Genomic DNA, 14,450 nt, shown 5'->3' with positions numbered 1-14,450 from the left:
CCCACAAAATAAGCCACGCCCACAGAACCAGTAGTAAAAAAAATTAGAACCCATCCCTGACACATATCTATCACAAAATTCTCTTTTGGATCAAGCATAAAGGGAAGAAAAGGAGTAAAAAAACTATTAAACCCAAAATTAAAAGATACGAGATTAAAATATATATATAACTAAAGCTAATATATGCCGATATTTCTCTTTTGTCTTTGAAGTAATCTTTCATTCTCTCACAGTCACATACTGATGTATATATTGCCTTTTTGTTCTTTAAACATTGTTCAACTTTATTTGGCATTGTGTTTAAACCATAATAATTCAGTTTATTCTTGACCCTATATTTATTTATGTATGATACAAGGACTCTGGGTGGCTTACAATATTCTAAAAAGGGGGGAAGTACTACAATACAATTAAAATTAGAAGGTTTAAATAGAGACGCTAAAAATCAAGATGATGAGCAGGCTGGGAGAGGAAAACCTTCTCTACCCATTTATTTTAATTATAAACAAGCCATAACTGCCCTGTTCAGATGTAATATTTAACTATGCTTTATAGATTATAATGGTTGAGAAACTCCTAGTTCACTGATTTAGTATTCCAGCCTTCCCACCATAGGCATGTCCCTTTCGCCACAAAACCTTCAGGGATAGGATTAGTGAATTTAGTGTAATACAACATATTATTCTTTTTTTCCAAACACACTCCCTAGGCACTGCTATTTTCATTTATTTATTTATTTTATTTAAAGAACTGGTCTGTTTGCCTTGCTCATCCATGATTCAAGGCAGCTCACAAGCCCTAGGCAGCTCTTTTTAATAAAAAGAACAAAATAAAAAGAGAACAAAATCTTTCCACCAGGCCAGGGGTGGGTTCTAGTTACCTCCGCTACCGGTTCGCAACGGGAGTGCGCGCACTTCTGCACATGTGCAGATCATTCATGATGATGTCCAGGTGGGTGGGTGGAACCTTCTGCCGCCGTTACTACTGGTTCGCAAGAACCAGACCGAATCGGGAGCAACCCACCACTGCACCAGGCCAACCATGCTATTGATCCCTGACTCAACTTCCATCCTGGTCCAGTTCTGGAGTTCAGAGCCTTCCAGAAGGCTAAAGCATTAGCCTTCATGGATTCAGGAATCTCCTGTGGGAGGTTTTTCCATAGGCCTGGGACAGCTAACAAGAAGGTGCACCTCTAAGATTTCATAAAATCATAGGAAATGACCTGAGGCTTCTCCACCTTATCTCTCTCTCTCTTTCTCCCTCTCCCTCTCTCTCCCCCATCTCTCCCTCCCTCCCTCCCTTCCTTCCTTCTTTCCTCCCTCCAATTTATTGGCAGCCATCTTAACACTTACAAGACCGTCTTCTGGCTTAGGACCCGGGTACTTACAAGACCATCTTCTGCCACCGGTAGCCTCCCACTGACCAGTACGCTCCCACAGAGAGGGCCTCCTCAGGGTGCCGTTGGCCAGACAATGCTGGTTGGCGGCCCCCAGGGGGAGAGTATTCTCTGTGGGGGCACCTACCCTCTGGAACGAGTTGCCCCCAGAGATATGGCGGATCCCTGACTTTCGCGCTTTCCGAACTGCCCTAAAGACATTTTTGTTTCATCAAGCCGGGCTGGCCTGACCCACTCTTTTTAAAAAGAATTGTTTTAAAAAAATTAGGGGTTTTAATATAGGGTTTTTAACTATGGGCCAAATTGATTTAATTGGATTTTAATATTGTTTTGTATCTGTGTATTTTATTTGCTGGCTGTTCACCACCCCAAGTCCCTCGGGAGAGGGGTGGTATATAAATATAATAAACTATAACTATAACACAGGGTAATTTTAGGAAGCTTACAATATTTTAAAAAATGAAACTATATAAATAAAATACTACAAAAGTATAAAAATAGAAAATACAACAGCTAAAAGATGGAGATGGAGGGAGTAGGATGAGCAGGGGAGGTGAGACCTGATATTAACTCACCCTCAACAAGAAATCCCTCCTTTGGAGCACCAAAACAGCTGGCAGAGCCAGGTCTTTAGGCTCTTATGGAAGGTCAGGAGGGGCAGAGCGGACCTCACTCGGGGGGGGAGCAAGATGTTCCAAAGGGCAGGCACAATGGCAGAGAAGGCTCTTGTGGATTCCACCAGCTGGAATACTTTGGGCGATGGAGTCCGCAGCATGCCTCCTCTGCCGGCACAGGTGGGAGAGGCCAATCCCAGTGGGTTGGGCAGATATTTTTTGGGATCCTTTAAATACCTTTTTGCCATTGGGAGACTTTAGAAGTGATAACCAGCCCTTTGAATTGTATCTGGGATGCAATGGGGAGTCAGTGCAGTTCAGCCAAAGTGGTGTAACATGGATCTGGATATACAATACCACTGCATTCTGGATCAGTTGCAGATTCCTGATGGTCTGGAATAAACACAGTGTCAACTCTGAAGCTGGCCTGACTGAGGCCATGTTTGAGGCTTCAGTGTTGCCACAATGGAGATGAGGGTTGGGGGGGGGTAGAGATAGCTGGAAAGGTTTGTAGCCAAAACAAAATAGTTCCCTCTGGGAACCAAGGACATTCCCACAGGTGGCTGGAGAGAGGAGGAGTGAAGTTACCAAGCAACCGGACAGCACTTTGATTGGACCATGTGAATGATTGTCTGGGAAGAGGGGGAACACTTTTACTTTTAATTAAGTGAAAACCGCAGGGATCGTTAGAGTTGGTTTTCACCAGTCCGTGCCAATATGATGCATCCAATAAAACTGTTCTTTAAGGAATCTACCTGCCTTGGAGTTCTGTTTGCTATGGATATATTACTTGGAAACCTGACACACAGTCTGATACACAGCCATTTTTGCTTTCTTGGACAAATATTTACATGCAGTACCATTTCCTTTTTACCAGCCTTTGCACAACTTTTACTTTTCCATTTGTAGTAAGCATTTTATCATTATTCCAAACTTACTTTTCTTTTCTTTTTCTTTTTTCTTTTTATTGATAACTCAAACACTCTTCCAGAAGGCGCTGAAGCCCTGGTTCTGGGGACTGGGGAATGTAGAGCAGGATGGAGTCCATTAAATGGCTCATGTGATATGTTGTCATTGGGGTGGGGGGCTTATTATATTATTATTATTATTATTATTATTTTATATAATAATTATTATATAAATTATATAGTTGTTATTATATAGGTGATTATTCTCTTTTATTAGTTTTATTGTTTTATATATGAGGTTTTTATATTTCTGTAAGCCGCCTTGAGTCTTCCATGTGCAAATAAGCAGCAATATAAATTTCCTAAAATAAAAATAAAACTTGTAATTTGTTCCATTTCCCCTTTCAAAACACTATTGTTTTGGTCTTTGATTAATTAATTTTCAGATCTAACCTTCATGTAATCTAACAGTCACTAGGATAATTCAGGTTCTCAAGCCACAACGCTGCATTTTCTGCTACGTTAACTTCAAGTAGTCCTCGGCTTACAATCCTCTGTTTAGTGATCATTCAAAGTTAGAAGGGCACTGAAAACCGATGTCCATTTTTCACACTTGATGATCGTTGCAGCATCCCCGTGGTCACATGGTCAAAATTCCAGCACTCAGCAACTGGCATGTATTTAGGACAGCTGCACTTTCCCTGGGGTCATGTGATCAACTATTTGTAACCATCAGCCACTTTCTGACATGCAAAGTCAATGGGGGGGGATCAGATTTGCTTAAGGACCACACGATTCACTTAACAACTGTGGCTTAAAAGGTCATAAAATGGGGCAAATCTCATTTGACAACTGCCTTGCAATGGAAATTTTGGTCTCAATTGTGGTCATACGTGCACATTCCTGCCCCCAATCTATTCTGTACTTCCTACTTTCTCTTTCTGCAGTCTTTGTACTTTCACTCTAACTTCCTTTCTTCCATGTCTATTTTTCTCAAGATCCCCTCTTGCCTATGCCAAATAATGGTTTGTACCACATACAGAACCTCTCACCACTCTTGTATCCTTCACTAATACTCTCAGGTTTTCATCATAAACAAATCAACAATATTTTTCAGTTTATTCCTTTGCCATGGATACTTATAAATAAATGTATGCCTAAACTGTACAGTATATTTGAACAAACGGTTATTTTCCTAAAGAAATTCTCCACTATCTCTCTTGTCATTCATTAATGGGTACCCAAATAGCCCAAATGTTTTTTTGCACTCCAATCTTTTTCCCATTCATTTATTCACAACACATATTAGTATAATTTCCCCAAGATTGCACTTATTCAGAACATTTTTTTTCTCAGTACTGGGAAATGGATCTGCCATTATCCTAATTCACTGAAACATAACTTGCCACTACACAGTATCATACATCTATGGATTTTTATTTTCAAACATAAACATCTAGATGACATCAAAGGTAGACAGTCAGTCAGACAAACAGACAGGCAGACAGGCAGGCAGACATTCCTTTTAATTTATAATTAAATATATGCATTCACTTCCATGCAAATATCTTTCATTATTCTGGGCTTTGATTATGTAAATATTATATTATATAAAATGCTCACAGTAAGCTGGAGCTGAGTATTGATTAAATCTATGGAGATAAATAAATAGATAAAATAGCTTAATATGATTGCCTGTATTCTATTGTGTTCTCTCTCTTACTCTCACAAATGCACAAGGTATCTTTTTTTTTTTTCTTTCATTTCATTCATGGTGTTTACCATCTCACAATCTTCCATATGCCCAGATTATCACCATGATATTGACTTCTACAACCCAAAATGGCTGTGTCGTAGAATCATAGAATTGGAAAGGTCATTAGAGGTCATCTGTTCCAACCCTCTGTTCATTACCTATTCCATGAGAGCATCCCTGTCTAATGACCTTCCAGGCTCTGTCTGAAGACCTTTAGCAAAAGATAAACCCATCACATCCAGGGCAGGTTCTATTGTCAGGAAATTCCTCTTGTGATGTCTTGCTTGAACCTAGACCAACAAATTAGGAACATACTACCATATGTGGTGGATGTGCCCTAACATAAAAAAATACTGGTGTAAAATTATGAGATAATTTTGGAAGAAATAACGCAACAAAAGATAGAACTTAAACCAGAGTTCTTTTTATTAGGAATATTAGACTCGAGAATAGAAAAAAACTTGCATTATATAATACTACATATATTAATGGCGGTCAGGATTGTACTAGCACAAGATTGGAAATAGAGTAATACACCATCAGAAGAAATAGTGATCCAAAAAATACTTGAATGCGCAGAAATGGACAAAATGACTATTGAAATAAAGGAAAGAGAAGATTCGGACTATTATAAAGTATGGAATAGAATGTATAAGTGGCTACAAAACAGAAACCTAAATAAGAAATAGGAGTTTGAAATAAATATTGACTAGATAATAATTAAAGCTATTAATCACTGTCAAAATTAAATTACAGATTGTGTAAGTATAATGTAAATATTTGTAACTAGTATGGTTAAAATAGTTGTTATAGTTGTTATAAAGGATAGAAAGGCAAAGTAGAAGAACGAATTACAAAAGCAGAATATACATGCTGACCAGGGGTGGGTTCTACTTACCTTTACTCCGGTTCACAGCGGGGTCGTGCACTTTTCTGCGTATGCGCAGAAGCGTTTTGATGACGTCGGGGTTGGTGGGCAGAGCCTCCTGCCAGTTTTACTACCGGTTCTATAGAACTGGGGGCAATCCACCACTGATGCCGATGCTGTAAAAATGCGATATATTGTTGTTTGTCTTGTTTTGTCTTGGTTTTTTTTTTCTATTTTTTCTGTTTTTAAAGGTGAAAAATGTTCAATAAAAAAACTTTTTTTTAAAAAAAGAACCTGGACCAACAGAGAACCCTTCTTCTCTGTGAAACCCTACAGACATTTGGAGATGGCTACATCTCCTCTCAATCATTTTTTTTTAAGTAGATAGGCTAAAAATATACAATCCTTCAGCTGTTCTTCATAGGGTATCTAGACAGTTCACTACCTTGGTAATTCTCTTCTGCACCTGCTTCAGTTTATCATTGTCTTTTTTTTTAAACTGTCTTGTACACAATATTCCCAATGAGCAGAATCAAGTCGAACAATGACTTCCTGTGATCTGGACTCTGTGCTATGGTTAATGCATCCCAAGATAGCTTTTGCATTCTTAGCAGCTGCATCACACTGTTGGCACATGCTTAGCTCATAGTTCACAAGGACAACCAGATCCCTTCCATGGATTCTGCTGCCAAGCTAGGCCTCCCCTATCCTGTTCTTGTGTCTTACATTTTTTTTCCTATCCTTGCATTTCTCCCCATCAAATCCCATCCTATTCACTTCCGCCCACTGCTCAAACCTATCTAGATCTTTTCAAACCTCCTCCCTTTCATTCAAAGTATTAACCTCTCCTCCCAGCTTTGTGACATGCAGAAACTTTTGAAGTGTTTCCTCAACTGACTTAGCCAAGTCATTCTTTAAAAAGCTGAATAGTCCAGAGCATAGGATGCAGTCCATCAAAATTTTCACATAATCTTTCTTTTAATAAGAGAAATGCTTTCTAGGTATCACTGTGCCACCTCTAGCATTCTCTTTTAAAGGCAAAGGAGGGACTTTCAAAAGTTAATGTTAGTGTCAGGCCTGGAAGTCATTTTTTGAATTGGGCCTTCAGGCTTGCCATATTTACTGCTATGGGAAACTGGGAGGGGGGATTGTATGGAACAGGGGTGATATATAGTCATAATAACATTCCTTTCTCAGAGAGTCAAGGACATCTCGCCCTGCACCTGGAGGGGTGTGGCTGGGAGGCATCTCCAGTTGGGACGGTGCTTTGATTGGACCATATGATGGACATGTGGGTGTTGGGTAGGGACTTGAACTTTCTGTTGGGTGGGGAAAACCTGGAAGCTTTCAGATTCGGGTTTTCCCAGATGTGCCAATATGACATCTCTAATAAAATGGAACTTTGAGGAACGTCAAGCCTCAGAGTCTTCTTTTGATGGGGGTTACTTGTTAGTAACAAGTTAGTATTACTTCACAGAAAGAGAAGTCAAAGCTTGGAACCAACTTTCAGCAGAGATAAGGAGTCAATCGTCAGCAATTGAGTTTAAACATGCTTGGGATGAACATAGGACTATCATTTGACAAAAATGAAAAATGAAAAACAAAATAATAAATAAAACAATTAATTATTTAAAAAGAAAAGAAAAGAAAAACTCAAAGGGCAGTCTTGATGGACCATTGGGTCTTTTTTCTGCTGTCAGTTTTCTATGTTTCTACATAAGGATATTGCCAGTCAGTTTGAGCATGTTTTGGTTAGTATGCCACAAGTACAACCAAAGCCCAGTGTTGCCCCAAGTCTACTCTAACAGGTTGTGACAATAACCTCGGGAGACAGGAGGAAAAGTCACAGCCAGGGTAACAGTCAGATAAGGGATATCTCAGCCCACAGGCAGGAATGGGGATGGAGAAAGCATCACAGAAAAAGCTCTCCCTAATTCTGCAGAAGGTAAAAGCAATGGAGAGAGAAAATGCTTTCAGATTTGGAAGAATCTGCTACTGTAGTCTTACAATAAGGGTACTATCAGTACCCATGATTGGGTTTTATGTCTGGACTACCTTGATGGGCTGACACTTACTCATGCTATTCTATACATGGTAGAATCCACTTTATAATGCCTTGGTAAGACCACACTTGGAATACTGCATTCAGTTTTGGTCACCACGATGTAAAAAAGATGTTGAGACCTTAGAAAGAGTGCAGAGAAGAGCCACAAAGATGATTAGGGGACTGGAGGCTAAAACATATGAAGAAGGGTTGCAGGAACTGGGTATGTCTAGTTTAATGAAAAGAAAGACTAAAGGAGACATGATAGCAGTGTTCCAATATCTCAGGGGCTGCCACAAAGAAGAGGGAGTCAAGCTATTCTCCAAAGCACCTGAGGGCAGGACAAGAAGCAATGGATGGAAACTAATCAAGGAGAGAAGCAACTTAGAACTACGGATAAATTTCCTGACAGTTAGAACAATTAATCAGTGGAACAACTTGCCTCCAGAAGTTGTGAATGCTCCAACACTGGAAGTTTTTAAGAAGATGTTGGATAACCATTTGTCTGAAGCGGTGTAGGGTTTCCTGCCTAAGTAGGGGGTTGGACTAGAAGACCCCCAAGGTCCCTTCCAACTCTGTTATTCTATTCTATTCAAATGGAGAGATCGTCTTGCAAATCAGTGTACCTTTGCCAGCATCCCACTAACTAGTAGGTACACACAGCATACGGCCACATTCTCAGGATGCTTGTAAAGCGATTAATATTTATTTATTCACAATGTTTACAAAAGGTCACTTACTAACAAAGTGCTCTGCTATCTCAGAAAGACATGCTTTAAAAATGTAATATTAGAATACCAAGCATTCAATCAGATGGTACATTTGCACTTAACGTAGCCTGCATTATTGAATGCTAAAGGCTAGTTGTACAAGACTATTGAAATAATATGACAGGTGAAATGAGACTCAAGCCTTAAAGATCAACTTTTAGAAATGGGGTGGTGGAGTTTGGCTCCATATAATAGAGCAGCTAACTAATTTTAGACCCTGAACTTTTTTTTTTTTTTAATTTGATTTATATGCCGCCCTTCTCCGGAGACTCAGGGCGACTTACAATGTGCTCAGCAATAGAACTTCAATGCTTGAACAAGACATGGGAAATCATTTTGGACAATCATATGTATTACAGATCGTCCTTGATTTATGACCACAATTGAGCCCCACATTGTTGTTGTTAAGTGAGTTTTGCCTCATTTTATGACCTTTCCTGCCTCCTTTGTTAAGTGAGTCACTGCAGTTGATAAATTAGTAACACGGTTGTTAAGTGAACCTGGCTTCCCCGTTGATTTTGCTGATTGAAAGGTTGCAAAAGATGATCACATGACCTGGGGACAAACAACGGTCATAAGTATGAACTAGTTGTCAAACATCTGCATTTTGATCACATGATCACAGGGCTGCTACCAAGGTCATAAGTGTGAAAATGATCGTAAGTCTCTTTTATCAGTGCCATTGTAACTTTGAATGGTCACTAAATGAACTGCTGTAAATCGAGGACTACCTGTATATTGGGTATTGTAATACTGTAATCATATTTTGTGCTAAAAAAAAGAACGATACATTTTTTCCCCCAAAATCATCTGGTATGCTGTTAGCCCTGATGCTAACATGTTTTTATAAATTGAAAGGATGCAGTAACAGGCTCTTACTAGCTTTTGGTGTTTCTGCATGATGCACATATGAGCCTCTTTGCAGGTGGTCCTTAGCTTATAACTTCAACTGGGACCAGAATTTCCATCCCAAGCAAGGCAGTTAATTAAGTGAATCGTATGGTTGTTAAGTGAAGCCAGCTTCTTCCATTGACTTTGCTTGTCAGAAATCAGCCAGGAAGGTTGCAAATGGTGATCACATGATTCCCCCCCCCCAGGAATTGTGATCACATGACTCTGGGAAACCGCAACCGTCATGATGCATACATGCCGGTTGCCAAGTTCCCAAATTTTGATTACATGACCATGGGGAATGCTGTAATAGTCATAAGAGTGAGGAAATATATATATATATATAAACCAAATCCACTCCTCATCACGAAATCTCCAGAACCATAAAGCCTACAAACTTAAAATTTGCCATGTATGTTCCTCTTGGCTTCTAGGTGCTCACTAAGAAAGGATTTTTCGAAATGACCATCAGATCATTAGTATTTCATATACAGTATATTTATATACAGTATATTAACACTCTGATGCTAAGGAGTTAGACGTTCTACTCCCCCTCCCCACCTGAAAAGTTCCAACTGCCACTTGCCTCACATTCCGTTACCTCAGTTCAAACTGGCAGACGTTCCACTCCTTCACTCAGGAGTGGTCTGGGGGTCCTTACAGAACTAAACGTTACTACCTCACCAAAATCTCCACACCTTCCACCTATGGAATACAAACTTAAAGTGAACTGCTCCAAACTCAATTGCAGAAAATATGACTTCAGCAACAGAGTGATCAATGCCTGGAATGCACTACCTGACTCTGTGGTTTCATCCCAAAACCTCCAAAATTTTAACCTAAGACTGTCCACTGTTGACCTCATCCCATTCCTAAGAGGTCTGTTATGGGCGTGCATAAGAGCACCAGCGTGCCTACTGTCCCTGTCCTAATGTTTCCTCTATTTGTATCTATTTTATGTATCCAATCCATGTTTATACTTATTTCCTAATACGTTCTTGACAAATAAATAAATAAAATAATAAAAATAAAATGGAACTGCTTCCGGACTCAAGGCAGCAGGAGAGATATTCCCTTATGTGTTTCAATCACCAACCACCAACAGATTGTGAACCGAATTTCTCCTGCTAGTGTCCCAGTCCCAACTTACTTCTTAAACTGACCTCCTCAGTTCAGATGAATTTGTTCCTTCTACTGTTAACACCAGTTAAAGGGAAAAATATGTCTTTCTGCTGCCCAGAAGTACAACGGATGCTTCCAAATGATGTCTTTTGGAGCCAGAGAGGTGAAGGAGGGAAATTTTATGCCAACATTCAAAGTGCAGGGGCAGGTCTACCACAGGATAGGGATTATCATGGCGGGGCTCAGCAGCAGCCTTCATTTCTCCAGATATACTTTGTTGGTGATGATGACAATGAGAGTCTGTCAAGACCATAGGGATGCTACAATGGTCGTAAGTGTGAAAAATGGTCATAAGTAGCGAAGTATCCAGCTAGTGTCATATAATTGAACTTTTGAAGAGAAGGGAAAGGAATTAATCAGATGGCAAGAAAAAAGTATAGAAAGAACAAAGGGTGGAAATAGCTGGGGAGTGAAGCCTTCTGGTAGGAAAAGAAAAGGCCTGTAAGCAGGCAGACTCTATCTCTATCTCTATTTATCCCCCCTGCCCCACTAATAAACCAAGTTGGAGATAAGCCAGTTCATAAAGAATAAACCACTTATGCACTCTCATATGCACCTATGTACTGGTCATCTCAATTTTGAAAGCGAAGCACGGAGCTGTGCCTTTAATTTGCAAGCAAAAAAAAAAAAAAAATTCAGACTTGCCCTAAGAGTAATTTCAGTTATGTTTCTTTGTCAGAGTAAGATGTACACAGATCCCAACAAAATAAAGATATCGCAGTACATCTATTCTTATTGAGTAAAGGTCTTTGTGAACAACTCAGTTGTTTTTTGTTTTGTTTTTTGCCTGGCAAAGAAAAATAAAGGCCTAAATTTATTTATTTTATTTTTATTTATGCAATTTATATGCCGCCCTTCTCCCGAAGGACTCAGGGCAGCTTACAAAGAATAAAATTCAACAATTTAAATTTAAATGTAAATTAAAATCGAGTTAAAATTAATTAAAATTATTACAATGTAAAAGCCCCTAGACGGGTCAGTCCATTTGATGAAAGAGCCACATCTTCAGTTCGCGGCAGAAGTAGAGGAGGTTGGGGGCTGTCCTAAGCCCAGTGGGCAAACCATTCCAGAGGGTCGGTACTCCCACAGAGAACGCTCTCCCCCTGGGGGCCGCCAGCCGACATTGTCTAGCCGACGGCACCCTTAGGAGGCCCGCTCTGTGAGAGCGTACGGGACGATGGGAGGATGGTAGAAGATACTCCTGCAAGTACCCCGGGCCTAAGCCATGTAGGGCTTTATAGGTTAATACCAGCACCTTGAAACGGATCCGGAGGACCACCGGCAGCCAGTGCAGCTTGCGCAGGAGAGGTGTCACACGGGAGTAATGAGAAGCTCCCGTAACAACCCACGCGGCTGCATTCTGGACTAGTTGAAGCTTCCGGGTGCATCCCAAGGGCAGCCCCATGTAGAGGGTGTTACAGTAGTCCAACCGAGAAGTAACAAGGGCATGAGTGACCATGGCTTCCTTAAAGGAAGGGGTCTTCCCTGCCAAACAATTGCCTTCATTTCTGACAGATAAAAATACTACAATAGCTTGCCCTCATGTGTTTTAGATGAACAAAATCTTGGCAAGGTGTCAGTTAGGAGGTAACCTGATTTACATCTTTCAATAGAGTCTGATTAATATGATTAATGTGATTATAGACATGTTTTTTCTGGTAGTGGTACATCCATGTTATCTAGAATGGATATAATTCCTGGACATGATTTAGCATGGTTTATACATAGCTTAGGTTGAGCAGATTTTAGGCCTGCATGTAGATGCTTGTCAGGAGTTTGATATATAGTCATATGAGCGAAACAAGGAGGTGTCATAGATTGGAGCTTGGGGAAGAAGAGTTTTAGAATAGTAGGTACCATTAAATGTCCTTCTTCAGATGTTAAGTATTTAAAAAAGAATTTATAGGTGCTATTTGAAAGTTATAACAAAATAATACAGATCTTCCTCAACTTATGACTGTAATTGAGTCATAACTTGTGTCATCTATTAAGCGGATCATCCCATTTTTACAACCTTTTTTTGCAGTGGTCATTAAGTGACCACTTAAATACGATAAAAGCAGAGGAGGTTAAAATATTTATTTTTCGTTGGCGACATTTTTGTTCCTTTACTGTTGCTGAATCGCTGCTAATGATTTTGTTCTCCTTTTGTGCAGCTGGACAATCCTGATGAGCAAGCAGCCCAAATTAGGCGGGAGCTTGACGGTCGTCTCCAAATGGCAGACCAGATTGCCAAGGTAAGAGACAGGGTGGAAGGGAGGGCTGCTGACTGGGTTTGAGCCCCCCCCCTTTTTTTTTAATGGCTCAGACAGTGGCAGTGTTTATCAAAAAGCTGTCTGCGTATTTGTTTGTTGACACTTTCTGTCAGAGAAGCACATGTTCTCTGTTATGGAATCTGCCTTCTGGAATGAGATCCTCCAGAGATTCAAATGGCATCCACCCTGATGATGTTCCAGATGTTATAAAGATCTGGCTGTTCTCCCAGGTTCTGGGGCAGAGTGAAGATTTTGAGCCCCTGATGGATAGATATTTTTTTAGGTTATATGCTGGTTTTTTTGTAGCTGCTCACGATTTCTTTTTCGTCTTCTATAATTTTGAAAAGGATTAAAATTGTAAGCTTCCCTAAATTATTGAAAATTGGATGGCCCCTAAATTGTGTGTATGTATAAATAAATAAATGCTGAAACATTTAAGGGACTAGAGATTTAAAGGCAAATAAGTTTGAAAATCATGTTTCAATAAAAGAGCCAGCAAAGTACCCGTATAGTCCTCGACATACAACCGTAATAGAGTTTGATCGTGATAGCTGTAAATGGTAACAGTCGCAAAGTGAGTCAACCATGTGACCAACCCAATTTTACAACCTCTTTTTTTCAATGGTCATTAAGTGAACACTGCAGTCATTAAGCAAAACCATTGCTTTCTATGGGCTGTTTTTCTGCCCATAGCAACCGCCCTGAGTCTTCGGAGAGGGGCAGCATATAAATTGAATTAATTAAATTAAATTAAATTAAATTCTGAAAACTGTAAGTAAACAGTGGTTTTCAATAAAAAAAGTAACTTGTGGTTACATGACTGTGGGAGGTGGCAAACAGCTGTAAATGAGAGTCAGTAGTTAAGCTCCCGAAATCATATCATGGGGGGGTGGGGGGGGTGAGGAGGTGGCCTTTTGGTGAGGGAGGGTCAAACTTCAAACAGTCGCTAAGTGACAGGTTGTAAGTCAAGAACTATCTGTATAGTGGTTCAGGCATTGATTTAGACTTCAGAAGATCCAGAATACTGAGATTCTGTCAGCTATTTCACAGGGTTCTGGTCCAGGGATAAAAATAAAGGGAGATCTCTGGGAAAGCCATGCAGGGCTCCCGTAGGAAAGATGGGATATAATTTAAATAATTAATTCTACTGGCAGCCACTTTCACCTCTTGGGACACTACATTAGACTCGTGTCCTGATTTAAATTGGGGGCAGGGGGATATTATTTAAGTGTTTATAGTGGTGTTCTTAGATTACTCGCAGGATGGCGGTTGTATAAATAAAACAAGGAGAGAGTTTCATATAAGCCTTAATTCCTAGGAAAAAAAGTAAGATATAAATTGAACCAAAATGTAAGATAAGGGCATTTGAAAAGAAAATTACAGGTTACAACAGAAAAACCCCCCCGAAAATGTTGCTAAACGTCACATGCTTACAATATTTATTTCTTAACATATCAAAGGAGCAGGGTTATTTGAGTCAGTTGCTACATTCTTGGCTGGTTTGTGTGAGAGAAGGAAACCATTGGAATGGAATATTTATTTGGCATAGACGTGGCCATTTCTGAAACTGTTGTCTCCTGTAGCTTGGACTTAGCGGGCTCACTTCTTGCTTTAAGTGGTAAGGTAAAGGTAAAGTGAAGTCCTGTGAATTTTATTGCACTAGTCATTGTTAACTATAGGAGGCAATGCTTATCTCCGTTTCAAGGAGCCAGCGCTGTCCAAAGACATTTTCATGGTCATTTGATCAGCATGATGTCACGGAGCAC

At 39.9% G+C, this 14,450-nt stretch overlaps 1 protein-coding gene across 8 annotated transcripts in view; it reads left to right on the top strand.

Moving 5' to 3' along the window:
* CADPS (calcium dependent secretion activator) overlaps window positions 1-14,450 on the top strand; it is a 444,424-nt gene that overhangs the window by 178,301 nt on the left and 251,673 nt on the right. For all 8 annotated transcript variants that reach the window (XM_070933536.1, XM_070933529.1, XM_070933531.1 and 5 more), the window contains exon 4: window positions 12,586-12,666. In XM_070933536.1, the coding sequence (XP_070789637.1) occupies window positions 12,586-12,666 (81 nt within the window). The remainder of the gene's footprint in view (window positions 1-12,585; window positions 12,667-14,450) is intronic.

The sequence above is a fragment of the Pituophis catenifer genome, unplaced genomic scaffold (assembly GCF_029215685.1).
Source record: "Pituophis catenifer annectens isolate HBS135680 unplaced genomic scaffold, rPitCat1.0.hap2 SCAF_2, whole genome shotgun sequence".
NCBI classification, from domain to species: Eukaryota; Metazoa; Chordata; class Lepidosauria; order Squamata; family Colubridae; genus Pituophis; species Pituophis catenifer.
This window is presented reverse-complemented; position numbering and strand designations above follow the sequence as displayed.